The 25,837-nt window shown below is 33.6% G+C and overlaps 6 protein-coding genes across 15 annotated transcripts in view; 3 read left to right on the top strand and 3 right to left on the bottom strand.

Annotated features, from left to right (window-relative positions):
- The window catches only part of LOC143424226 (uncharacterized), an 89,128-nt gene that overhangs the window by 56,229 nt on the left and 7,062 nt on the right, over nucleotides 1-25,837 (top strand). The gene's annotated exons all lie outside the window — the stretch shown is intronic.
- On the top strand, nucleotides 183-2,802 carry LOC143424245 (uncharacterized). The gene has a single exon (XM_076896205.1). It carries the CDS (start codon nucleotides 518-520, stop codon nucleotides 1,607-1,609), a length of 1,092 nt encoding a protein of 363 aa, XP_076752320.1. The 5' UTR covers nucleotides 183-517; the 3' UTR covers nucleotides 1,610-2,802.
- Nucleotides 1,628-4,109, bottom strand: LOC143424240 (potassium/sodium hyperpolarization-activated cyclic nucleotide-gated channel 2). Its single transcript, XM_076896193.1, has 9 exons — nucleotides 3,958-4,109; nucleotides 3,597-3,835; nucleotides 3,300-3,515; nucleotides 3,054-3,216; nucleotides 2,862-2,995; nucleotides 2,590-2,777; nucleotides 2,316-2,521; nucleotides 2,038-2,247; nucleotides 1,628-1,953 (listed from the first exon to the last, which is right to left on the bottom strand). Exons 1-9 carry the CDS (start codon nucleotides 4,006-4,008, stop codon nucleotides 1,666-1,668), a joined length of 1,695 nt encoding a protein of 564 aa, XP_076752308.1. The 5' UTR covers nucleotides 4,009-4,109; the 3' UTR covers nucleotides 1,628-1,665.
- LOC143424230 (F-box and leucine-rich repeat protein 13) lies at nucleotides 4,215-11,313 on the top strand. 4 transcript variants are annotated; one of them, XR_013101907.1, is made up of 8 exons: nucleotides 4,215-4,606; nucleotides 4,912-5,187; nucleotides 5,268-6,278; nucleotides 6,536-6,937; nucleotides 7,010-7,153; nucleotides 7,281-7,547; nucleotides 11,059-11,185; nucleotides 11,265-11,313. XR_013101907.1 is itself a non-coding variant. In XM_076896168.1 (8 exons), the coding sequence occupies exons 1-7, from the start codon at nucleotides 4,532-4,534 to the stop codon at nucleotides 7,506-7,508; spliced, it is 2,091 nt and encodes a 696-aa protein (XP_076752283.1). In that variant the 5' UTR covers nucleotides 4,217-4,531; the 3' UTR covers nucleotides 7,509-7,547; nucleotides 8,515-9,290. The 4 variants fall into 4 exon arrangements, 3 of the variants coding, with proteins under 3 accessions (XP_076752282.1, XP_076752281.1, XP_076752283.1); XM_076896168.1 differs by lacking the exons at nucleotides 11,059-11,185; nucleotides 11,265-11,313 and adding an exon at nucleotides 8,515-9,290 and having other exon boundaries at nucleotides 4,217-4,606; nucleotides 5,268-6,026; nucleotides 6,072-6,278; XM_076896167.1 differs by lacking the exon at nucleotides 11,265-11,313 and having other exon boundaries at nucleotides 11,059-11,240.
- Nucleotides 10,875-20,399, bottom strand: LOC143424235 (heat shock factor protein). Of its 4 annotated transcripts, none has more exons than XM_076896186.1 (12): nucleotides 20,151-20,399; nucleotides 19,191-19,299; nucleotides 18,986-19,110; nucleotides 18,568-18,906; nucleotides 18,417-18,499; nucleotides 18,158-18,343; nucleotides 17,496-17,558; nucleotides 15,516-16,052; nucleotides 14,281-14,386; nucleotides 14,077-14,170; nucleotides 13,751-13,989; nucleotides 10,875-11,145 (listed from the first exon to the last, which is right to left on the bottom strand). In XM_076896186.1, the coding sequence occupies exons 1-11, from the start codon at nucleotides 20,253-20,255 to the stop codon at nucleotides 13,766-13,768; spliced, it is 1,971 nt and encodes a 656-aa protein (XP_076752301.1). In that variant the 5' UTR covers nucleotides 20,256-20,399; the 3' UTR covers nucleotides 10,875-11,145; nucleotides 13,751-13,765. The 4 variants fall into 4 exon arrangements, with proteins under 4 accessions (XP_076752301.1, XP_076752299.1, XP_076752302.1 ...); XM_076896184.1 differs by having other exon boundaries at nucleotides 15,504-16,052; XM_076896185.1 differs by lacking the exon at nucleotides 10,875-11,145 and adding an exon at nucleotides 11,737-13,364 and having other exon boundaries at nucleotides 15,504-16,052.
- Pigeon (gamma-secretase activating protein pigeon) lies at nucleotides 20,852-24,952 on the bottom strand. 2 transcript variants are annotated; one of them, XM_076896382.1, is made up of 10 exons: nucleotides 24,748-24,952; nucleotides 24,489-24,625; nucleotides 24,105-24,423; nucleotides 23,765-24,027; nucleotides 22,554-23,701; nucleotides 22,129-22,470; nucleotides 21,845-22,059; nucleotides 21,564-21,767; nucleotides 21,417-21,488; nucleotides 20,852-21,351 (listed from the first exon to the last, which is right to left on the bottom strand). In XM_076896382.1, the coding sequence occupies exons 1-10, from the start codon at nucleotides 24,803-24,805 to the stop codon at nucleotides 21,281-21,283; spliced, it is 2,829 nt and encodes a 942-aa protein (XP_076752497.1). In that variant the 5' UTR covers nucleotides 24,806-24,952; the 3' UTR covers nucleotides 20,852-21,280. The 2 variants fall into 2 exon arrangements, with proteins under 2 accessions (XP_076752497.1, XP_076752498.1); XM_076896383.1 differs by lacking the exons at nucleotides 20,852-21,351; nucleotides 21,417-21,488 and having other exon boundaries at nucleotides 21,581-21,767; nucleotides 21,867-22,059.

The raw sequence follows: 25,837 nt of genomic DNA on the forward strand, positions 1-25,837 counted from the left end.
AATTTATGAGGACGGTTTTTACACTTCGAAGCAACGATATAGCGAGATAAATATGAGATATTCTTAAGCTTAAAATAATTTAATCAGCGTAGGAATTTTGGTAACGGAAATTTGATAAAGGATTGAATAATTTGTTCGATGTTAGATGTCTTTAAAAATTGAGCCGGAGACGAAGATATCCTATAAATTCTAAAATTATCTGTGGCCAAGATTGTATATAACTATGTAGAGTATCATGGTTATCGAGCTATCCCGTTGTCAAGCAAACAACCGCTCTTGTTAATTCAGAGATAGAAAGTAGAATTCCAACAGTCGTTGGTTCAAGCCAAGCGCGATAACCGATAAATATATTCTTCTTCATGAACTTTTTTAATTAAAAGAAGTTTGTGAACATTATCAACATTTTTCACGTGCTGGGATTTAACTTCATTCTAATTAACTAACTTTCATCGATGCATTGTTTATAAGCTCGAGCTTAATTAAAGGAAGAAGAAGAAGGAAATGAAGACTGGTAAATATGAAGACTCAGAAATGTTGCGCCCACTGTCCAGGAAAACTTGTCTCTCCAGGAAACAACGAATACCACGAATGCTGTCAGCCATGCTACGTTTCAGGAAATCTAAGAATATCTTCCTTGAAAAAGCACATCGTAGACTGTTGCGGAAAAAAGGAAAATAGGGAAAAACTTCCCGTATCATCACCAGAGAATCGGCCAAATTGTTACGATCAGTTCGCTATAGCGAAGAAACTTCACGCGGAAAATTTAGAGCATCAACCTCTTCCTGATAGAGTCGACGATTCCGTTTTCAAGATTACGAAACCTAACCGGACCTGCTGTGAATCTTTATGTGGAAAATGTAACTGTTGTAAACGAGAAACTGCAGGCCACTGCACGAGCTTGGGAAGAAGTAGTGGACCAGCTCTAGGATGCAAGGAGCCTAAAACGAAGATGGACTTAGCTATTTGTTGGGAGACCCCCATAGATCCTGCTTATGAACCACGTAGACCTACCCATATTGATGGCTCAGATGGTGGCCTCGCGCCAGCTATATTTACACTAGTTCAACATGCTTCTTCCTCCAAAGTTTCCGTTCATTCCGGCGCATCAAGGAGTGCCGAAGCATCTTCATATTGCAAGGGTCGATGCAAATCACAAGAAAGTATATATCACTCAGCGAATGAAAACAAAGGAGAGAATAATGAAAGCAAGAACTGTTGTTGCGATTGTCTGTGCAAAGATTTAAATAGTACGAAAATTTCGGAGAAAGACGAAGCCCGAGAACGGCCAAGAAGAGTATCTTTCAGGAAATGTATCGCTTGCGAGTCACGGAATACCGGAGAAGATCCTAGACTGATCAAATCGGCCGTTGGATTAGCGTTGGGTATGGAAAAGGCTGAAAACAATCAAAGAAGAAATGGAAGCAAAACAGCAATACCAAGACCGAAGACCTGTTTCGTCAGAAAATCATCTTCCACTGATACTCTGACTTCTCCTTTGAACGTTACTAACAGGTGTAGAAACGTTGATTTCCCAGAGCATTGGAGATTTATGTCAGTTTACCAGCAGTCCTATAGGAATCCGCATAGACGAAGAATTTATCGATGTTAGAATAGTCATTCTTAGGTGTTAAATGTTAACTTTTATTTAAATTTGAATTAACAACTTTACAACCTTTTACTTTTTATACTACTTATATTAATATATTGCGGCATGGAAGATATCGTTAAATTTTGCGCTGCGTCCAGTGGAAGACTTTTGTTTAAATGTTCAAGAGCAACGTTTTGTAAGCGATTCAAGAGATCGGGATAGGGCAATATAAATCTGCGAAATATGTCGCGATGTAATACGTAGACCTCACTGGTCTCGACCGCGATTACGGTCGCTATCCTATGTTCGGTGTCCATCACCAGAGCGATCTCACCGAAATAACTTCCGTCTTCTAAATGACAAACCTTTGCATTTCATTCGGAGAAAAGGAAAATGAGAAACGGAACCAGAGAATAACCGATTGAGGTACTATAACGTTAGATAGTTACTTCTTTTCCCACAGCAGTGTAAACCGCTACGGTCCCAGAAGATATGAAATATAAAGCATCGCCACAAGTACCAGCCTTAACAATTTTATCATCTGTCATAAAAATTTCTGAGCGTAGAGCACCAGTTAATTGTGCTATCACTGTGTCCGGTAAATGCTTGAATAATTCCACGCGATTAATTAGTCTCAGATAATTATGCAAAATAAGCTCCTGAAAGGAAAATTTTCTAACAATTTTTATAGTTAAACCCTTGAAAAAATGATTGAAGGTGCATAAACCTCTCTCAAATATGGCGAAACCTCCTCTATAATTTTCTTGTCCCTCTCAAATCTCTTTCTATTACGATAATTATAAAATGTTAACAAACGACGTTGCAAGGAGTATGGTAGTTCCTTGTACTGCATGTACTCTTGTAGCTGTTGTATTATTTTCAAGTGACGTTTGATAGTTACATGAAACGTCGTCATTAATTGAGAGATTTGCGCTACGAGAAAATCAATTGATATTCGTTTGTTAAGTGAAAGGGGTAGTATACTATGATTTCATACTTACTTAGTAAATATGTGCTACCGAAGAATCCGAACATCGTTATGAATAAATTCAACGCAATGTCTTCTGATGTTTTCATTTCTAAATGGTGAGCAGAGCGAACGAAGCCGACGATTGCTCGGTTCAGACACACTATGTATCTCCTCGCGTTCGAAGTTTTATTTTGAAAAAAGGGCGACTTGATCCAAGAACTGTATAAAAATTTGTGCAATTCATTTTTAAACTTGTCTAAAACGATGCATACTTTAGCACTGCAACAGCGACAAAGTACTAACTCGTTACTTAAAGTGCCCAACTTTTCTACAGACATGGGGACGTAATATTCCAAACAAGCAGCCCAGTGCGTACATAGTATAATCACCATGGACGTCTCTAGGATTTTGTGGAGTTGAAAGCTTATTCTAAACACCTGAAATCCATCCTAATCAGTGACTTTCTGATTATAATCATTATCGCGGAATACTAACATTGTGAAGTCTACGAGAATAAACGATAATATTGCGGATCCTTAGTACTTTCATCATGTTCAACGTGGTGCAATACCATATTGAGTATGGTATGATGAAGTCGATGAAGTTAATAGGTAATACAGTTAAAACGTCCATCAGGAAATAACTTTGCAGATATTTCCTATGTAGAAAAAAGAAAACATTAATCACATAATGATTTATAATATACATTGCATTACTATTACAATTTAGCGATCAAAGTACCGTGCCACTATCATAGGATCAAGGACGATGATCTTCGTCCGATAATCATAGTATCCTGTGAAAAACCACATGACGATATCGCAGAGGAATACTGTATTCATGAAATCATTGATCACGTGCCAGTTATCGTGTTTCTCGTAATAAAACGTGACAGATATTGGAGTTACAAAAAGAGCCAAAATAGTGAACACAGTCATGAACGATTCCCAAAAGATTCTAGATAAAATCAAAGAAGTATGTATATATATATATATTAATTGCAAAAACTATTAAAAAAAAGAGTTTAACAGGAGTAACCTGAACGAGCTAAAAGGATGTATCATGTAACGATGTGATTTGAGGTGCCTTGAAATCTCGTAATTCACCGCAGTTGTGCTTTTAAGACACCAACGCGTCAGAGGATGCTTTCTGGATAAAATACGCTGCCTCAAACACCATCGGCTCAATTTTGTCCAAATCTGGTCTCCTGGCTTAATATTCATTATTTCATCTTGTGGTTGTGGTTGCTCGCAGACATGCAGGATAATTGGTGTACACTTTGGAAATGTAAATATTAATGTTTTCTTGTACTTGTAGCATAGTAATCGGGAATTGAAATGTATTACAATCGTGAGTATCTTCGAGTAAAGTGAACGAAGTCGTTAGGCATTCAATTTACCTCAAAGTTTGGCGCCTCCGAAAATTGGGGCACGTAAGCCATTAATTCCATTTATAGCTGTTGTTTTGATGGATCAGCTGATCAGTAGATATGTCGTCGACGACGAAACGAAAGTATCTCTCCTCGCACGTTATGTAGTTGCGAATGTCTCTTATTAATCGCAATAAATTAGTGAATATGTAAATTAAAAATACATTATTCTTGGTAAATGTCATATTAACATATAAGCCGGATCTATCTAAATAGAAGTAAGGTTGTTTACTTGTAAATTCGGTGACTAAAAGCAGAAGTGAAACAATATTGCGATCACGTTGAAGTGAAAAGTTAGGAATTACAAATGTCTCATTGTTCTTTGTAACAACTATTATGTATTGTGGACGGCAAACCAGAGTTGTTACGTTTATGGTATGATGTTAGTATGCGCGTAAAACACGTGACTATTGTAGAGACAGCTGTAACACACCTGAGCAATGATTTGATTGCCGTGCGAATACTTGTTTCACCGTGAATTCACGGGTTAAAGTCGAAACTTTTAAATAGTTGTGCCATTTGGTACGTTTTCATTTATTTTATTATGGCGATAATGTCGGACAATAAAATTCGTATGAACAACTTGACAGAAACGGATAACTTTCAGTTACCTATAGACGTAAGTCTGTTATTATTATTTGCATTTAAATTACTATTTGGAACATACTTAATCTTTCATTTTTACTCATTACATCGTAAATATTATATGTGGTATTATGGTAACCTAACTACAAACATTTATTCAGGAAAATTGTGTGCAGTTTGAGATACTTATTTTAATTGAATGTCTTTCTATTTACTCGATTTTTATGAGAAAAAAATAATTAGTCTATAATAAGATTTGTAATACTTTCTTTATAACCTGTACAATATTTTCTATCGGCTTAAGAAATGAAAATTTAATAACTACATTTCTAATTTTAGGTTATTATACATATATTGTCATACCTGTCTACATCGGATAGAATGTCGGCAGGATTAGTAAATCAAACATGGCACGAAGCATCTCTTGCTATGGAGTTTGTAGACCAAGAAGAATTAGTCCTTGGTAGGCCACGAGCAGACAATTTAAACGAAGTGTTGGAAGTGTTGCAACACTCTACAAGACCCTTTTACCATTTTACCTTTAGAGAAGTTGAATTAAAACGGAATATGCCAATTTGGGATCTGTACGGTCCTCATATGAAAAGCCTAGTATTGGTACAATTACTTTAGTTAAATATTTCACATTTATTAAATATTAGATTTGATTATCTAACTTAATTAATAATAATTTTCAGTTATGTTGTGATTTAAGTGAAAAGACGCTTGTAGAAATATTTAAGTATTGCAAATCACTGAAGGTATTGCACATTAATGCTTGCAGAGAATGTTTAATGTCCGGCAGACTTTTAGAAGATGAGAATGATATAAAAGAACTTGTGCAAACATTTAAACATGTTCAGGAACTTAGTCTTGGTTACAATCGATTTCTGAGCGATGCTCTTTTCAACAGACTAGTTGCTATTTGTCCTAACTTGGAGTCCTTGAGTCTCATGGGTTGTCAAATATCTTTTCATTGTGGATTATATAAAAAGTTTTATCCGCGCAGTATCACCTTATCGGATGCTTCAAAATCAGTATTGACTTTTTTAAATACCTTACAGTATTTGAAGCAACAAGCAGCCAGGCTAAAACATTTGAATTTTGGTTACACTTTGATCGATGGTACTGCTTTGGCTACTTTATCAGCTATGGAAGATTTGAGATTGGAATCTCTGATGCTGCAAGGTTGTTATCAATTGACAATAGAAGGGATCAGAGGATTGACACAGTATCAGACTTGTCTAAAAGTACTTGACATTAGTTTCTGTGTGCGTATCACAGACGTCAGTTTACTGCACATTTGTAAAAATCTGACAAGACTAGAAACGCTTAGGATAAAAAGATGCCGTGCAGTGACTGACAATGGCATAAAATATATTAAATTACTAAAAAATTTAAAAGAACTTGATATCTCGGAAGATGAACAGCTTACAGGGGACTGTATTACCCGTGGTCTTTGCTCTGATTGTAACATAGATGACAATAGCGTAGCACAGGACATTGATTCTGACACTATTAATTTGGTTTCTCCAATAAAAAATCACGTAACGGAAGAAACGATAAGAAAGGAAAATATGAGGATACTATCAGCGAATGCGCTGCATCTTCACGAAGAATCAGTTGAATCTATATCGAAGTCTTTCCCTAATTTAAGACAACTGGAACTTAGTTTTTGTTTTAACGGTGTTACTGATAAAACGATACAGGTACGCGGGAGAATATTTTATTATCGTTATTTTAACATCGTAGATGTTTTATAAAAAGGACGTTGTCCGTATTAAGAAAAAAAAAAGAGAGCATAGTATGGTATCTTAAGGAACGATAGTTGATTTGATAGATTTTATGCTGATCATTTTCCTGAACTTTCAGGAATTACTAAAACTTAAAAGAGTCGCTGTAAATCATAAATTTTTGTACCCAGCGGCGATGCTCGTGCATATAAAAGTAAGTTTATCTTTTATAGATGATATTCAAGGAGCTTGTACATTTGCAAACATTAAAAATAAGCCACTGCGTCGAGGTCAGTGACGCTGGCTTAACGGGTATGGGTGCTGGTAACCATGAGTATGTCGAAAAAATACAAGTTGTACATAAACCAGAATTTACAGAATCCAGACTAAGAATCAGTTTACGCTCAAAGGCGGAAGAAGAGATAGTACGCGACGCTGATCGAAAGCGGGAGATCATGCATCTCTGTGAGAATGTATCTAAGCCGTTAAGCACGTTCTCCGGATTCTCTTTGATTAGACTTAAATGCCTCCAAGAGCTCGATCTTTCTGGATGTAATAAAATCACCGATGTCAGTTTAAAGCATGCGTTCGCTTTTCTGGAGTTACGAATTTTAAATTTAAGTCAGTGCCAACAGGTAGGCGCATAAATCCGCTCAATTGGTGTATTAATAGTATTAATTTCTAATTCATCTTATATCTCATTATAGATTACACATATCGGACTGAATTACTTGTCAAAAAACAATCCAGCAATCGAAAATTTAAATTTAAATCATTGTTATAATATATCAGATATTGGTATATCGTATCTTGCGCAAAGATTACATAGATTGAAACGACTTCTCATACAGGTATAGCGATAATAAAAAAAATTAATGACCAGACTGCCAATTTTGATAAATGTCTAAAAAATACACAATATACATATATATGAATATTTATGTAAGATTATATTTTTAATACTGGGCACCTTCACAGGGATGTTCGCAACTCACGGATCACACACTCGATTTCATTAAATTATATTGCAAGAGTTTACATTACTTGGATTCCCGTTATTGTCGAGGGATGACAGTGGCAGGTCTCGAAAGTATGACACACTTTAACGTAGATTGGCACAAACACGTAGACGATATGGTTTCCTCAGGGAATGAAATACCTCCACCACCTGCTCCTCCGTTACCTTCATTGCCATCTTTGCCATAGAGACGACTTCAATACTTCCTTTCGCATTTTAAGGACAGGGTAAGGGAAAACTAAAGTATTATTTTAACAGATGACTGTAAATATATATGATAAAAACAGATTTAATTTAACAAAAAGTTCTTCACTGAATTTTTAAACGACATTGTACATACTCCAATTTAGAGACATTTTAAAACTTACATAAAGATTTTTAATAGCGTATTAAATATCTGCCAACGATTATTACGCTTTACTAGGAGTATCTTTTTACAGGAAAGTGTACATTTGAACAAATTGAATATATTAACAACAAAAGGTATTTAAATACCTTATAGAGTGTAAAATGTAAAATAATTAAATAAGCGTGTAATTAAGCGTATTTGTAAAGTATTGAATAATAACGCGGTTTTAACAAAGTGCAATAAATCAGCCAAAATATAATTTAAAATGAACACAATTTTTCTTCGATTCTTATGTGACTTATAATTAGTAACACTACTACATAAGGATTAATTTATAATCTTTAACAAATTTTATTTCTCTTCGCGATACAGTACAACGGACATTACAGTAATCGTTACAGAAATGATAAAACTAATAATTATATGCAACATTTTCGCGTTCGAAGGATTCGTCAGTTTAATCGATATTTCCTTATTCAGCTCCTATTAAAAATCAAAAGTTAAGAACTTAAGAATTTGTATACATTAAATTGAAAAATTCAATATGAAGATCTCTTCAAATAGTAATCAATAGCTGCATATTAATAGGGAAAATGTTTAAATCTAGATAAATTTTACACACGTAACAGTACAAAAGAGTGTTAATAATTGGTATGCTAAACTCGCAAATCAAAGTATTTTTGTCAAAATGCTGCCATTGAAAAAAGAGATCCATAAAATAAATGTGAATATAATTTACTGATATTTTTCGTACACGATATGTAATTAAGATTTACTTTTTACTAAAGCTTATACAATATAGATCATATTTATATTAGTTATGTAAAAAAATAATATTGTTCTAGTTATAAATAATTATTCGTTCTTTCAAATTGTTGTGGATATTGCTGTGTAAACATTCACTACAATATATACTTCGTTCATTCAGCTTCTTAAAATTCTCGAATATTTTCAAATGTAGTATAAATGTTATTCACAAATTTATCGAATCATGCACCATTGCACATAATATACACGAGATATTATGTGCAAATTTATGTAGGAATAAATCGTTCGAACCAGGATAATGTAATAAGATTATTGTAAACAATGATCTAAATTTTATTTAAAAACAAATAAATTTAACACATTACTTTTAAATAGATAAACTTCTATTTGTGTCGAATAAAGTAATTTCGGCTAAGATTGTGGTTTTTAATGATGTTGTCATATTTTTAATTGATACTTTTTTTTTTATGAGTGTATTTATGACGTGATAACATTATAGTTGTAGGCAATTTTACAAGATAGATGTAGACGAGTAAAAATTGCAAACTTCTTTCTCACATTATTTTTCTTTTGATATTTCGATACATTTTAATTTGCCTTTGAATTTTATTGTAATTGATATCTCTTTTTTATGATTAGTAGCAAAAGACGCCATTCGTAACCATTAAGCGAGTAATCGTCGTTCACCCGTGATCATCAAATTGATCCTATCTTTTTGTACAAAATTCTTTTTTGTATCACAAAATTTCACACCTACAAGCAGTGCAGTATCAACAATACTTTTGTACAGGATACGAAGTTTTGATTTTATTTTCACTCCAACTCGCAGTTTGATTCTCTATGGGCAAGTGAAGGATCATTTTAGGCAAACAATTAATCTGTAATTAAAAGGCCTTGCAGTGTATAATTTTGTTGACAATTAAGTAGTATAGCAAGTTGTTTACAATTAGATTAATTCTTTACTACAATGCAATGCAAACATATTACGTATATATAAGTAATTGGGACAACGAATTCTTTGCATTTAATACTAAACTAGAAGAAAAGTAAATATTCCAAAATTGTTCTTTCTATATTTGCTCTTACTCTATTACATTTTGGAAGAGTCAATTAGTTTAAAATATTCTATGTGTTATAGTAATAAAAAGGTAATTCTTTTAATAGCCCATAGAAAACCAATAACATTTTTTCTTGACAAGTATTTTAAACAAAAAAATACCCTAATTTTTTCATACATATTGGAAATTAAATAATAGATACTTAATAGTGTGACAATAGAAGTAATATTAACACATGTGTAAATCTGAGTTAAATCTAAGAACCTATGAAGTGTGCTGAGAAATTACTTTTTAAACATGGAAAAAAAAGTAAAATACATAAATGTATGGTTGACACTTCACTGTACATGGAATTACATAACATATACTAACTTTTTTTTTTTAATTTGTAATATAATATAAACCGTTTTTTATTGATAAATGAATATAAAAAGATCTACTTGTATCGTTAAATTAAAATAACATATGTTAATATGGTAAAGATTACAATGTACTATTCTCATTATATTATCTTCTGATACACACAAAAACTCAAATTATCAATTTATCATTCTTAAAAGCTCAACACTAAGATTTCAGTGTTTAGTGAAACATCGTGCCTGACATATCTTTACATCTATGCACTGCACAGGAATAATTAGTTGAATAAATATAATTTTTATCTTTAAATGAAAGTAAAAGATTTTTTAAGTAACACAAGAGTGTAGACTAAGCATTTAGTTTATTAACTTAATGATATAAATACTAATATTAACTTTACATTTCTTGCTTTTTCAATTTTCGAGCTCATTTACAAGGGTTATTATAGAGATATTGAAAAAAAAGAGTAAATTGTAGGGGATTAAGTATGCAGGATTATTAGCTAACAATAAAAGAAAAATTGTATATAACAAAGAGGCAGTGATAGGGCTCTAGTACATGAGACACTGAAATCTTAGTTTGTACTATTTTTTCTTATCTTTGTCTGAACCTTCTGCCACAGTAAAAATTACGAAATAATATAGAGATATTAAAGAAATTTTATACGCTTTAACAGGTTTCCATTCGTTTGCGGATATACATACATATATATGTATGTATGGATTTATATATACATATACTTATGCACATTTCTGACGTAGCCCTACATATTGTATTAACTCATTTTGTGTTCTAATACTGTGCACCATACACGCGCACGCACACGTATACACACACATACACACGCTATGTAAAAAATTGTTACTTTTCAGGTGGTGGATGTTTTCAGAAAATATCCTACGTGTTTTTTTTTTATCGATGCAGCAATCCTGCTTGATTATATACAAATCGCTGAAAGCAAGAATTGTTCTTCCACGATACACTATATGCTATTTACGATGCGTGTGTTCATTTTCGCCTTACTGCTGCGTATTCTTTTGTGAAGTAAATCGTTCTTCCATGATCCACGTTTATAGCAGATATAATTTCGTTCTTTATGCCGTTCTATTTCTTCTTCAAGGAATTTAAAGTGCGAATCACACACTGTGCGTACCCCTTTTTAACTCTTTCTATCATCACCTTCACATACTAAACTTGTTACAGGGTTCATCATAGAGCATCATATTTTCTAATTAAAACGAGGATATTACCAATGTGGTAATTAAAAACCCAGCAGTCTTTCTTCCAAGGCTAAAATAAAAAAATAATTATACATTTATAAATAGCAGAGGTGAGCGTTTATTGTGTTCTAGTAACAGCTTCAAAATTCTCATATAATAAATACATTTTATTTTGTCTTCATTACCGAGAGATGTGAATTGTTTTAGTTAAAAATGTCCTACCGTATGCTCACAAATGTAAAAAACGAGTATTTTCGAGATTTGATACTGGCAATGCACAGTATTATCAAATGTAGAAAATAGAACTCAGTTGAAATACTGTGGAACTGAAAACAACATAACAGATAATACCTTTGGTTAACCGCAAGTGAAATATCACCGAGCTGTCCATAAGATATTCCTACATTCACTTCCAGAAGGTGCAAAGGTATAATTTGTATCTTTTTTCTCGATTAATTTTAGTTTGACCAACAGTTTATATACTAAACTAAACAAATACTGCACAACTGCAGTATTTATTAATCAAAAACATAAGAACTATTTTGTTAATATAAAAAAAAAAAAAAAATGAAAACAAAATTATATATAATTAATACGTATAATCATATCGGAATTGGAAGAATTCTTCGTTAATAAGATATACGACGTCTCTAAAACAAATATTATGTAATTTTTTTCTCTAAAAAATATATATATTCGTACTTTTTGACAATGAATAGAGACTCCTGGATTTTACCTTGTAGATCAAACAAAATAATTACAGTGTATAAGACTTACAGATATGTCTGTACAGATAAGCACTGCACATTTAGGTGAAAAGTAATGTAAAAAAGAATTAAAAGACATTTATATATTATACGTTGTATGTATTTATATAAATGAATCAAGTATAATCAGTCTCACCCGTGCATTTGTTGAAATAAACAAATATGGTACAAAAAGTATTCGATACTTATGAATTTCTACAAGAAACCAATTGTTGCAAGCGTGCATTTTCTAATATAGAAAACCAAACATCATGCTATATATCGTAATAAATACACACTTGGCAACTGATCATTTCTAACATATTTTTTATTCATTTGTTTTAAATGTAACTTAAAAAAGATCGTAATAACAAGATGCTTATACTTTTAACACAATCATGAAGAGATTCGATGCAATGAATTCATTAATTACCTATTACAATATTATCACAATTTATGGATGTGTATTTACAAAGAGAAAAATAAATATTGTTTTATGTACAATGAAAGTCGACGTTCAGAAATAAACATTAATTATCATCATATGATAAAGTGTTTAAAAACGTACAGATTTTTTTTATTATAAAAATATAAAATCGCTTCTGTCCGTTTGCTTTCTTTCTCTGTACAATATACCTTGATCTACAAGAACACTGGACGTTTCAATGTAATTCTTTTCTACATTCAACGTGTATACATAAAACTATTCCTTCTTTAATAGAAGAATTCGACGCAAAAAATACGAATTTCGTATATACTTTTCCCCTTTTAAATTATTTACGTGAATGAAATCCCGCAAATAATAACATCATTAGCAATTACAAGTGACAAAAGTATGCAAAAAACCTAGTAATGTGTTTAACATCATTTATATAGTCAGTCTACTTTGTTCCATTTATATAATTCGAGTCATAGGAAAAAAATTGCGCAATAAATATAAGAAATGATGATAATTACTAAGGTGAAATACAGGAACTTCAAAATTTGATCGAAACGTTAGTCACTATAACGTGCTTTCGTTAGTTTGAAACAAAAGTACAAGTAATTCATATTCGATCGAATTTAAAAAAAAAAATATATATATATATATATATCTACAAAGTTACAAAATCAATTAATATAGTGGTTAACGAGCAACCTCCTTATTTTATCTTTGTCCACATTATACTGCCAACACTGTAGTATATAATATACATTGTATACTGTGAATAGAATACGACACAAGATCAACGTTAATTGATGAAAAGTTACTGTAACAATCAAATTTTTTGTACATATAGCAGCAAATCCAGAGGATTTTATGCGCCCCGGTAGTTTTTAGGCATTTTTATTGTCCTCCATAAATCGATGGAATCATTTGATTGACCGCACACGTATCGAGACCGCATTCTCCTTGTCTGTACATTACAAGCTTGTTTGCTTATATCTGTGTAGTCATCAAATTACACCGAGAGAGAGACAGAGAGAGAGAGCATGCTCGTGATGATCCATCGAGAATAAAACATACTGAAACCAAAGCATTGGACGCAACAGTGATCTGAACCTGCAAAAAAATCTATCCTGAGACAATTTCTTTTTTTTAAAGAGAGAAAGGCTGAACCTCTCGAAGAAAGACAATCTCAAGATGAAGAAATTTTGTAATTCGTTTCAACGAAGATGCGTTTAAGTGACCAACTACTGGAAAAAAATATATTTTATATAATTTTTTTCTCACCCGATTTAATAACAACAGATTTGATATTTATAGTAATGAAAAAATTAAGGATTATTAATATATAAGCGATTATTTTTTATTGCGCGATAGATATAAAAATTTCTCTCCTTCCCTAAATGATATGATTGTTTACTAAATGTAAAAATGGAAGAGAGAGAGAGAGAGAGAGAGAGAGAGAGAGAGAGAGAGAGAAAGGAAGTTATTGTAAAACTTACCATAGGAATGAGACTTTACGATGAAGTGTTTACATCATTTGTTAAAGAATCAAGGAGTGATGCTTTGTTATCCTCCAAATCCAGAGGATCTGAGTTATAATGACTGGTCGTAGCAGTGTCATCCACTGTGCTGGGAGACGTAGCACTCAAGAAAATATCATCGTCGAAGTCTAGTAAACTTGGCGTAGGATTATACGCCATAAGTTCACCACCACCTGTTCCATTAATACTTTCTGCAACTGCAAGTATATTGACGAGTCCAGTATTTAATTACGGCTTTGATAATGTTTGAACGCGTTACGCAGTACAATTGAAAACTAAATTACCATTAGCATGATCATCTTCTTCTTTCTCAGAATGTGGATTTAGTTCTGGATTTACAGGCATGCCAAACGACATTGGATCATCGGCCCCAAATAACTGCAAATGCACATTAATTGACAATTAAAAAATCGTCATATACGTCGTATACGTCTTTATACATATACTAGCAAAATTTTTAAACTCAATTTTTCAGAAATCTTACTTACACCAAGAAGCGTATTCGCATCAATACTGTAACCCTCGCTGCGTAGAATTTCACGAAGATTTTCCAATTCTGTCTGCATTGTTTCGAGGTGACTATCCATTTCCTCCCTATAGAGAATTATTAAAAGTAGATCGAAATGTATTGAAATATTTAAATTTACCCGTACACTTTATCCATACATTATGGATTAAAAAGAAAAATCGATGTAAATCCTTTCAGTATTGATCCTGAAACGTACAATCTTTCTATTTGTTTGAATGACTCCACAAGCAGATTTATATCCTTTTGTGTTTGAATTAAATGTTAGATCTATTGGAAAAATCAAAGATCGAATTTTATAAGTACTACCTGTGGAATCAATTAGTGTGGAAATTGACAAGAAAAATGTAGATGGTTTTAATATTTTACACTACTAATAAAATATTATCAATGTTACAGTGCACAACGTTTTAAGTAATTTGCATCAAAGTTTAAAGCAATGCAAGGGATCTGCATTGAGAAATGTTCAAACCAAATTGACCTGTAAAAACTAGAGGAAAAGACAAATGACTGATAGAATAACAATTGAGTAACACTTAACAAATTATACAACTGAGATTCTGATTCTAACATTTCAATTACAAATATATATATATATATATAAAGGTAAGAATAGTTTCAATCGGCATATCTCAAAAATTTAACTTGGAATATTATTTATCAAGAGGAGAGATTATTTTAAACAAAAAATATTAAACATATAAAAGAACAAACAAGTTATATGACTGTAGATTATCTATTTACACCTATATTGATAAAATTTTTTTTCATTCAGAATAAAATTTTATCAAGGCAGAGATAATCAGATTTTTGAGTTTTACACAAGACTAAATAAACCGATGCTTTTAAAATGAATATTAAAATAAAAAACGACAATTATGAATAATTTGGAAAATATGATACCAAGGGATCCTATACATTCTTCAGGTTCAATGGAATATCGTGGAATTCCTAGATCACAAAGGCAACCGTTTAGGGATCTACTAAAAAGATGTCACACGTTATTAGTTAAAGTGTGTACCTATTAAATGATAAGTCTTTGTTTGAAACCTTTCCTTTAAAGTATAATTTGAAATAGAGTGGTAAACAGGTTAGCTACCTCTAGTCTCTGATTAAGCAATTCCAGAGAGGTGGAATAAGCCGCGCGTTGGAGATTTTGTTACCCATGGTCTGTGTTGAACTTACATTGATCCTAACCTGTAAGCAGCATCAGACATGCCAGAAGGAATGACGCAACTCAGAGACAAATGTTTGGAGTTGTTTGCATCTGCCCCATTGCAGTTGGCTTTCTTCTGTTCCGTGCACTTTTCATCAGCACTTATGTAAGATACCCTTCTGGTGCTCTGTTCAGCGTTACCGTCTGCCGTTTTGTCAAGTTGCTCAAATATTGTGCCATTCTCAATGGGCTCGGTGTTCCCGTTGTTCTCATCGAACTCGATTGCGTTCTCGTTATCCTCGACCTCCTCGTTTATAATTTCCGGCACTATCAGTATATCTTCCAGCTTTACCAGTGACGGGTCATTTTCTTCAACCTCTTCCTCCAAATCTGTTGCAGCTTCCAGGTCGAGCTCGGGCTCTGCATCGGGGGTTCGATTCATATTTGCAGCCATCGCGGCTAGTTTCGAGCTACGCACTGTCGCAACCGGTATCGGCTTTGATTTCGACTTGTTCTCCAGCAGCGCAATCGTCACAGGCGAATCTTCTAATGGCATTTCAAGTAAATGTGTTTCTTCCCTAAAAAAAGTGAGACAAGCAGTTTGCCAATCTTCGTTTCTCTTGAATTTTTTTAAAGTATCGTTGCTGTGCCATTATCTGCTTTTTCAATACATTCTTGACTACAGTAATTCTGATCGATGGAAGTATTGCAAGAACATACACAGACAATGAATTTAAAGCATTATACTATAAGATAGGAACATGCTTCTAGATATGAGGTAAAGTATAATTGTTATAACATTAGTTATTTTGTGATACATAGTAATATAAAGTTTTGCAAAAGCAAACTGTATATGAAAAAAAGGAAAATGTAAATAGTACAGTAAAATGGTGTGAAATATGTATGAAGAAGAAATAAGAAAGTTAAAGAATGATCCGATGAATAGTTTTAATAATAACAACAAGTTTAGAAGAACATTGAAAATATATGTATATACTTATTCTTCTATATTTCACTTCACCATACAAATCCTTTTTATTATTTAAAATAGTCATATATATTTTAGTGGTCAATTTAGTTTGATACTTTCAAAAGTATTCACGTTTAAAAATTCATGTTTGTGCAATCTGAAGATTATATATAATTATGTACTATACACAGACAAAATGTATTATATCACAGTTAATTTTCAAAAGGACATAGTCATGCATGGAATAAATCTCTAATATATAGCATTGTAAAGTATATCTTGTAGTAAACTTTATATATACCGGGGAAATGTACGCACTTTATACAGATTAGACTAGCTTTTCATGCACATATATCTACCGAAACCTGAATCACAAAAAATGAGGGCGAACTTCACGAAGTATTTTATGTGACAAAATATTAACTACAACATTAATTCCGATCAGAGGCATAAGATACAAAAATAATGTTAATGATATTAATATGAAATGATGCAGCTAGTAATAGGACTGTACGATACATAATGATGAAATTAAATACATGTAGTTCAACCAAGGATTAACAAGACTTCTCTTACAAAAATAACAAGCTACTCTGAAACTAACATCTTCAAGACTTTAACTTTCTTCAGATCTCTATTTTAATACAGCTGAATTGCGATTGATGTAACAAATTGAAAAAAAGCAACTACTGATAGTTGAAAGACTAGTAGTTTAAGAAAAGATCAATTTTAGTATCAAGTCGTTTTAAGGGGAAGATAAGTACAGTTTATGTTCTTTTTTTCTAAGTGCCGAGCACAGACATACTTAAATTTCGTTTTAAACGTGTTCACTTAGTCTTTTCACAAGTGTACTCTCTCCCTTAAATAAAAAAGAATGTCATCCGAAAAAGATTGTCATCGCAATATTGCCAAACGTACATGCAAAAAAAAAAGGGAAAAAAAAAAAGAAAAGAGAAAAATGAAATTAAGCAAAATTGCGATACTGTGTATAAATAATCTCTATAAAAGTATGAACACCAACACCAAATGACGATAAGAGAAAAATGTTAACCTCGGTTCCTCTCCATTCTCCGTTGATGGGATCAAAATTTTGACAGGCACCTTGTTTTTCCTCCTGGCAATATTTAAATTGTAACGATGTAATGAGTAATTACCGAGAACAGATTAATGTTATGAATTATGAAAAAGAAGTCGTTTTCGATTATACATGTCCTTGCTCTCTGTTCTTAGGAAATACAATCAGGTTGTGATATATGTACGTGCGACTTGATTTTAATACCAACTGTCATAGATGAAGCTACTAATAATGCAATACAACTTGAAAGATCAAAATTATATGCCCCTGTGTTTGTCTTTTTTCTTTTATCGAAGCGAATAGAATAACAACTTTAATTTCGTTAAGTTAATTATTACATTCCATGCATGGGGAATAATGTAGAATCTGTAAAGTATGTTATAATTTGTCTTTCTCATCGTTTTCCCTAGCCTCAACAAAAAGGAGAAGCAAAATGGAGAACACAAAAATCCTTTTTTTATATAATTAATAGACATTGAAATTTATGTGTTTATCATGCAAAACTCCATCTTCTATCGAAAAATATTTATAAATTGAAAGATTGTACATGACACGTGTGAAACACGTGATTTATTTTAATTAGCACATCTACTATCGGAATAACTACATATTCCAGTAATAATATAAATTCAACTTACTTCTTTTTACCCTTACATCCGCGTTTTTTCTTTGCTTCGACTTCTTGTGGATTAACAAGTTGTATATCATCTTGTAAATGAACAGTCTCATCAACTAAGTGAACTGTTTCCATATTTTCTTCCATTGTTGGTGTATTATTATGTTTTGGACTTTCAATGGATGGATTCGAATGTCCTTCCAACATTCTAAATGTAAAGGAAGATTATTATTTCCAGTAAATAAGAAAAGTATAAATTTACGATGCCGAAAGTTACGTACTCTGCAACAATATATTCGGAATCAATCTCCGGTTCTGATGCATCGAGCTCGTGAATCACAGGTCCTGCAGGTGACGCTTGCGGCTGAAAAAAAAATATATCCATATTGTAATAAATGAAGAGCAAAGTTTTTATGAAACGTGTGTAATTACCTTTGACAATTTCGCCTGTTTGCTACTACGTTGGCGATTAGAGTCATCAATCATAAGCGGATACCTTCTTTTAACGGAGAGACCACCGCTTCTGGAAGGTTGTACCAAAGTAACCAGGAAGTGTATAAGTTTATTGACAATTTGCTGTTGTTTAAGATGTTTCTGTCTAAGCATTGCCAGTTCTCTCCACAATGCCTCGTTCTCTCTCTTCATGGCTCCAAGTTTTGAATCTAAATGCTCCTGACGACCTCTCATACTCCTTACTTCGGTAAGCATTTTATTCATTAGTTCTGGTTTGATAGGAGTAAGTGCTGGATCTTGTCCTTTGCTAGACGCAATCTGGCAATCGAAAATCACAAGTTATTTATGTAAATGTTTCCAATTCACAGGAGGCCTGTATCCAATTCGCAATACATACTTTTCTCTTAATATGTTCTACAAGATATGGATGTCCTTTACAAAAGAATTGATGTGCAAATTCCATTTCATCTCTGTCACATTTTAAACCGCCAAGTTCAACAGAAACCTTCTTGTGAAAACCATCTGGAAAACATATGTATGTAATTAACAAACTATGAAACATATTCTTGTACATGTTAAAGGTATCGCACGATATTACTTACACATATTCAGCTGCCTAACAAAGCTGGCCATGTTATTATGTTTGTAATAATGTGGCAACAATTCTCTAGCAAATTGTGCCTGATTTCTGATGAAGAAACTCCTTCCATTCTGAAGTAAAGGAAATCATATGATATAATCTGTTTTTAAATAATTTATAAAATGTGAATTTTTTCTCTACAGTAAAGCTGCATTAAATAACAAGTACTATGATTATGATCAATGCATTATATAATACGGGTAATGCTACATTCAAACGTGAATATTAAAACATTGAATTAGTTCTTATTTCTGAGACTATATTACAAAAAATGACAAAATTGATCGAGACAATCGGCTATATATTTCAATAAAATTTAACGCATACTTTCTTTGTTACAAAGTACAATCCATATGAAACTGATATATATTTTATTAGAATTCTAATGTAACATACGTAAATTAACGTTTGTTATTCGTTTCATTGTTAGCAATCGTACGATTAAACAATTCACGCGAATATACAAGTTAAACGAGACCGGTTAGAAGAATCATTTTAGAGGGGATGCGTTTATTTAAACTTTGCGCTGAAATGAATTAATTTTGTCGCGGCAAGGATCTGTCGTGTGTCATCCGTGGACCGTAGGATTCGTCGGTCGACAATTCCTGGATATTTAATGGAAAAGAATGCGGTATTATTGAAATAACGTAACGCGTATGCAATCAGCCGAGTAAGCAGAGAATAAATTATAGCAGTGCTCGGGTGTATGCGAAATATAGGTTGTGAACGTAAAAATGTATATTACAGAGGTCAACGTTTAGCTTACGTTTGACTCGCTTTCTCACGGTACAATACCGTCATCGTGAATAAATTGGTTGCCGTTTAGAAAGCGCGTGTCGAGGCGGTCCGATGGAACTTGTAATGCACGGTGTATACGAGAGTCGTAGGGTTTGCAAGGGAATAACAAAATAAAAGTGCTTACGGGTGACCAACAAATAAGGTCGTCAGTCTCGGGATCTTCGACCAGCTTCCAAAGTTTGGCAAGGAACGCCGGCACACTTGTACCTAATTCTGGGATTGTATGCATCTCAGCGTTGATTGTTCAGTTTCAAGTTTGCAATAATTGCTCCGGTGTACGAAGTTAACGTATCACAAAAAACTCTTCACATCTCACGACAATGGCTGACCGTTGACGATGTTATTCTGCTAGTTTTACTTACAGGTGGGGAGAGACGGGGGATTATTTTAATGGAGGGAAACGTCCGGTTTCCATTTCAGACAGGAACGCCGTGTATCGTCCGCGTTACGGACAGACGTTATTGGCGCTTTCCATTTCAGCTGATCGTTTGGCCAGTGGACAGGCTTGAATTCTGACGAACGAACGCAATTGAAAACGAGCCTTAAACAAAACGCGTTTAGATAAAGAGAGAAGATACGTTTTTATGCGGGCGCGTAATTTCGAGTTTGAATTTTTCACTTTCTTTCCCGGGGAATTCGAAGTTGGAAGGAGGAAGAGAAAGAGAGAACGTGGATTCGTTTTTCTAAACGTTTATTTCGACACAGAAGATAGTTAATACTGTTACTTTTGTACATATCTTCCGATACGTGTACAGTTTTGTTAACAATACGAAAGATTTACTACTGTAACAACTTAACAATTCATACACGGTACGACGCACTAAAGAAGTAATATAAGTACATAACATCACAAATGATTTTGATTAACCGACTAACAACATCAACGTAAAATTCTAACAATTTACTAATAAAAGTTCAACTTGTAAAAGTTATTATATACAAAAACGAGAACGTAGCTACGGAATATTATAACGAAGATGTAATCTCATAATGTGAACTTTAAACTAATAAAAACCGGAACATGATATAGTCAGCGAAATAGTTAAATAATCGCTTTAGTCTACGTTTTGTTTAAAATCTACCGTATAGAACGTTCAAAAGAGGAACATCTGGGACTTTACAAAGTACGATTAAAGCTACACATTCATAAATAACTAAACACTCGGAAGATATTAATGGCACTTTGCGTGTTTCGATTATTCGCGCATTATTTTGATTATAAATGAATCTAAGGGAGAACTGAAATACATTTACCTATAAGAAATCTTCTGTGGATGTTACTGTGGCTTCTATAAGCAGGCCAAAATCTAATTCGGTTAGACTAGCTGCAAAATAAAGTCGATCCGTAATTGAAATGTACGATCAAATTGATGATAATTTCACTTTTTACCTTTAGCTGTGAGAAGATCGAGGAACGTATCCAATGGGGACAAACGATCCGCTGATGGAAACGCAGCCAATCCTGCGTAGAATGCGTTTTATGAAACCCAACTTTTTACAAATGTTAGCCTTCTGTTTATTAGTTATTTAATGTTACCATTATGATGATTCCGCTGTTGCAACGTTCTGCCACGGTTCTGGCATACCTCGCCGGATAAAATGTTGGCGGCATGTTCACGGGCTCTTAACATAAAGCTTACGGGATGCAACCACTGATTTAAAAGTCTTTTCGCTCGTGACCTCGGTAGTAAAGACAATAAGGTTAACTTACGAACGACGTTTTCTCTCGTATCGCTAATGTCTGCAGAAATAAGTATATTGGAAATGGTTCAAATATCGAATAGCGGTGGAAAAAAATGTAAGTTCGAGATAATGTACCAGCCATTATAATTTTACTGACGTCGACTTGTAATTCAAATACTGATCGTTGCACGTATTGTAAAAACATTGAGTATTTCAAAGTTCTGTATCCGAGATAAGTAAAAAACGATGTAAATCCCTGTGGAGCCGGGAACGCTATACTTTCTATTGCGCGTCTATAGCGCTCCAATAGTATGAATAGCAACCATTGTCTTACTTCGTCCAATTGGTCACTGAAAATGATATTCCAGCTGAAATTTCATTGCGGCTTCTTAATAATTATCTGTCAACGATCTACGTACACAAGAATGAAACCACGTTCTTGTTCGATTCGCGGATCAACACTGGCAGCTCGACACAGCATTTGACAAAGAGCTCGAGAGGTTTCCAATTGTGCTGCTACATGTCTCGTTGCCATTGCGTGAACGTGTAGCGGTGTACACGAACCGTGAACATGTGTTATCGATGTCTGTGTACCGTGTTTCAACAAATACATGGATAGTTCTCGTAAATTCACAGACACGATATGTTCCTGTTTAGAGGCGGTACAACTTTCTGTTTCATTAAATGGCAAACTGGAATCTAAGAGTTTACTACTACGTCCACCTGTTAGGTCTCCGAGTGATACTGTAGCCACGACTAATCTGTAATATAAAAGACTTCGTTGTTCACAGAATGGTATTATTGAGATTAAAGCATAATTTAATAAATATAATGTATATGTTACCCTCCGCTCGGAGACATTGGAGTACTAGATCTGGACAGTGCTTCAGGTTGATAACACGCTAAAGAAACCAACAATTTCTCGGCAATTTTACTCGGCTTAAATCTTGTTTTGTCCCCGTTGTTTTTACTAAGTTGATCCCATAGTCTAGTCCACAAGTCACTGCGATACGGGACCAATCTTTGCTGCGGCGACAACAACATTACTGATGTGTTCCAAAGCTTTTCGTGGCTTAACGTTATACTCAAATCGTTCACTTTGATCTCAAAACTTATGTATTCTTCCATGGTTGTAACTGGCAGCAAAGCTAACAGAGGTACAGCGTCTGCTAGAAGATTCTTTTGCACCAATGCATACGAACCGCCGATAAGAATTTCTTGCATGTACCGCACGATTTCCAGAGACCTAGGTTTCTCTGCAATCGTGCATACTAACTCCGAAATAACATCCAGGTCGTTTCTATGACAAAGAAAGTAATGCAGTATACCCAAGCGTACTTCTGTCGAGCTCTCTTTGCGAAATACTTCCGTAAGGAAGTTTGACGAGATTGTTAACTGCACTAAATCCAGTGTAGGTAAATCTATTGTTAATATGTTCGTGTTAGATTGAGATACACCAGTTCCTTCCAAAGAACTTGTATCAAACTTTTTTTTGCTGCTCTTGTTATTAGTTTCTAATTCAAGCAACGGGACCAAGTATGAAGAACGAGACGGAAGCGATGTTAAAGGACCGCATAATATATGGCAGCACGGTTCGTGGTTCGTGCCAATCTCGAGAAGATGAGTGAATAAACCTTGCACAAGAACGATCATGTAATGATGCTCGTATATCGCAAATGTTGGTCGTATAAGTTTAGCGTGAGACCACGGTATGCCAGGTATGACACAATGAATCACACAACTATGATGAAGAAGTGTTACAGAATATGCAAAGTGTACGGTATTAGACTCGTTCAATGAATTAAGTACATGCTGCTGTGGTTTTACTGGACGATACAAGTAATGGTGGCATACACAAACCATTCCTTTAGAGTCAGTAACCACAATCAGATCTAAGGAACAATCATGAACTCTTAAAGGTATAACATCATCCTCATAAGTTCCGCAATTGGAAAATATTGATAGTTGAGGTAAGTTCAATGGAATATTTAGCTGTAAATGAAGAAACAAATTATTAAAAATTTACTCAATTATTTACCTCAACAAATTACTTACCACTGTCTCGTGTGGTAAATCATCGTGAAACTGGAGACCGCTGAGTGTAGGATTAGTTCTTACTGATTTATTTTCTTTGTCTTCTTCATCCTCGGATACTAAGCTTACTGGAATTTTCCTGTGATGTATATGATACAAAACTTGATTTATCATATCCCATTGAGCCCAAATAAATTCTTTCACTAACGATTCAGACTTTAAATCTTGTATGGAATAAACATCTGGTACAGATGTATCGAAAATTATCGTATATATCATAATATCTGAATATTAAAAGAGATTAAATGCAGCGATTTATGAGGCTTCCATGTACTTGCATTACGATACATATAATTCTTACATTCTTGATGAACTAATAATAAAAATTTGTCCCATTGTCCATGTTCCTTTTCTTTATATAAAAATTGAATTCTCACTTGCTTAGATTTCTTTGTATCCAAACTCTGGACCTTTGTCTCCTTTCCTTTTAGTTCGACTATGAATGCTTCATACATTTCAACCTCTGCTTGAGCACTCTGATCTTTGTCTTCTGCGGACTCTGTGGATTCAACCATTGTTTCCGTGGAAACTTTTTGTTTTGTCACGTATCCAAAGACAGTGCGACTCTGATTAATCGTCGCCTGTACAATGTTCAATACTTCTGAGAATTGGTGCAACACCTGCATTATATCATTTATGATAAAAACCATACACATTTTGAATAAAAAGAGGTGTGTAGAGTAACCTGTAAAGTATCATTAATCCGGTCGTAGTGGCCTACAACAGTATACAATGTACTCGTATCGTTTTCTACAGTTTCCTCCGTCCAGCCAACTAATAAAGACCCATCCTTCTCCTGACCCAGTAGCTTCCATTGTTCGGCTAAAAGTAAAATTTAGTTTCCTATAAATTCTAAATACTTTTCTGCTAATATATAAATGAAGAAACACGTGTATCTATCTAGTACACATTAAAAACATAAAATAATCGTTCGCGTTGGCTACCTGAATGGGCTTTTTCCGACAAAAGTAAACACAACTTAGCAGCAAGATTTTCTATCATATCTATTCGCAAAACGAGTAATACTGTATAATATTCAAACACTGTATCAGAAACGTTTTTTATTTAATAGGAAATACTCAGATAGTAAGAATATTTTGACATTTGATGTATCGTCTGCTATTATTATGGCTACCATACATGCGCCGATACGATATGGCGAGCAAGAATTGCATTGCGTGAAGCTTGGGCAAAGATAAAGATGCACGTAAAGGCGCGCATGCCCAAAAAGAAAACAACAAGATGCAACAAAATGTTGCATCAACTGAGGATATTTTGCATAGAATAGAATCATCGGGTTTGTGGTTTGTGAAAACCTTCTGACATATAATGGGGGGACTCGTGGCTAACTATATATCTCCACTAGGAGATGATCATTATCCAGCTACATAATTATCCCGGCCTGGGATATGTGAAATTATATACAGCATTACTGATTCAGTATGAAATAATTGGGATAGTGATCTGACACTTTGCGGCAGAGTCGATCTGTAACAAATTTTAATATGTATGGAAATAATAATGAATAATATGTATGTACTTAGACATTTTAAGTATCTCAAACTTTCCGCGCTTATTAGTTCATAGTGGCGCCATCTCTTCGGAAACGGTTGAACTAATAGGCGCAGTAGTTTCAGCCGTCTTCGCAGAGATGGCGCCACTAGGCGGTCGGTAGTTCACTTCGCCGTCGGTAATGCTGTGCGTTCAGTTTCAGCACTTTTTTGAGAGATGGCGCCGCTGCAGTTAAACGCTAGGAGATTCAGTTTACGCGGAATATTTGAAACAATTAAGATTACATATTAATTTATCATATTATAACATGTATTAATAATAACAAATTATGATTCTTTTTGTTACAGATGCCAAACGAGAGGAGATATAAGAAGAATTTATTCTAGAATCGATAAAATTGACGGAATCTTTTCATCAATCAACATTAGATTTAGTTCAAGGTATTAGTTAATTATCTACATCATATTGTTTTGCATAATTTAAGTAAATTATTTTATTTATAAATGAATATATGTATTTACA

The sequence above is a fragment of the Xylocopa sonorina genome, chromosome 6, assembly GCF_050948175.1.
Source record: "Xylocopa sonorina isolate GNS202 chromosome 6, iyXylSono1_principal, whole genome shotgun sequence".
NCBI classification, from domain to species: domain Eukaryota; kingdom Metazoa; phylum Arthropoda; class Insecta; order Hymenoptera; family Apidae; genus Xylocopa; species Xylocopa sonorina.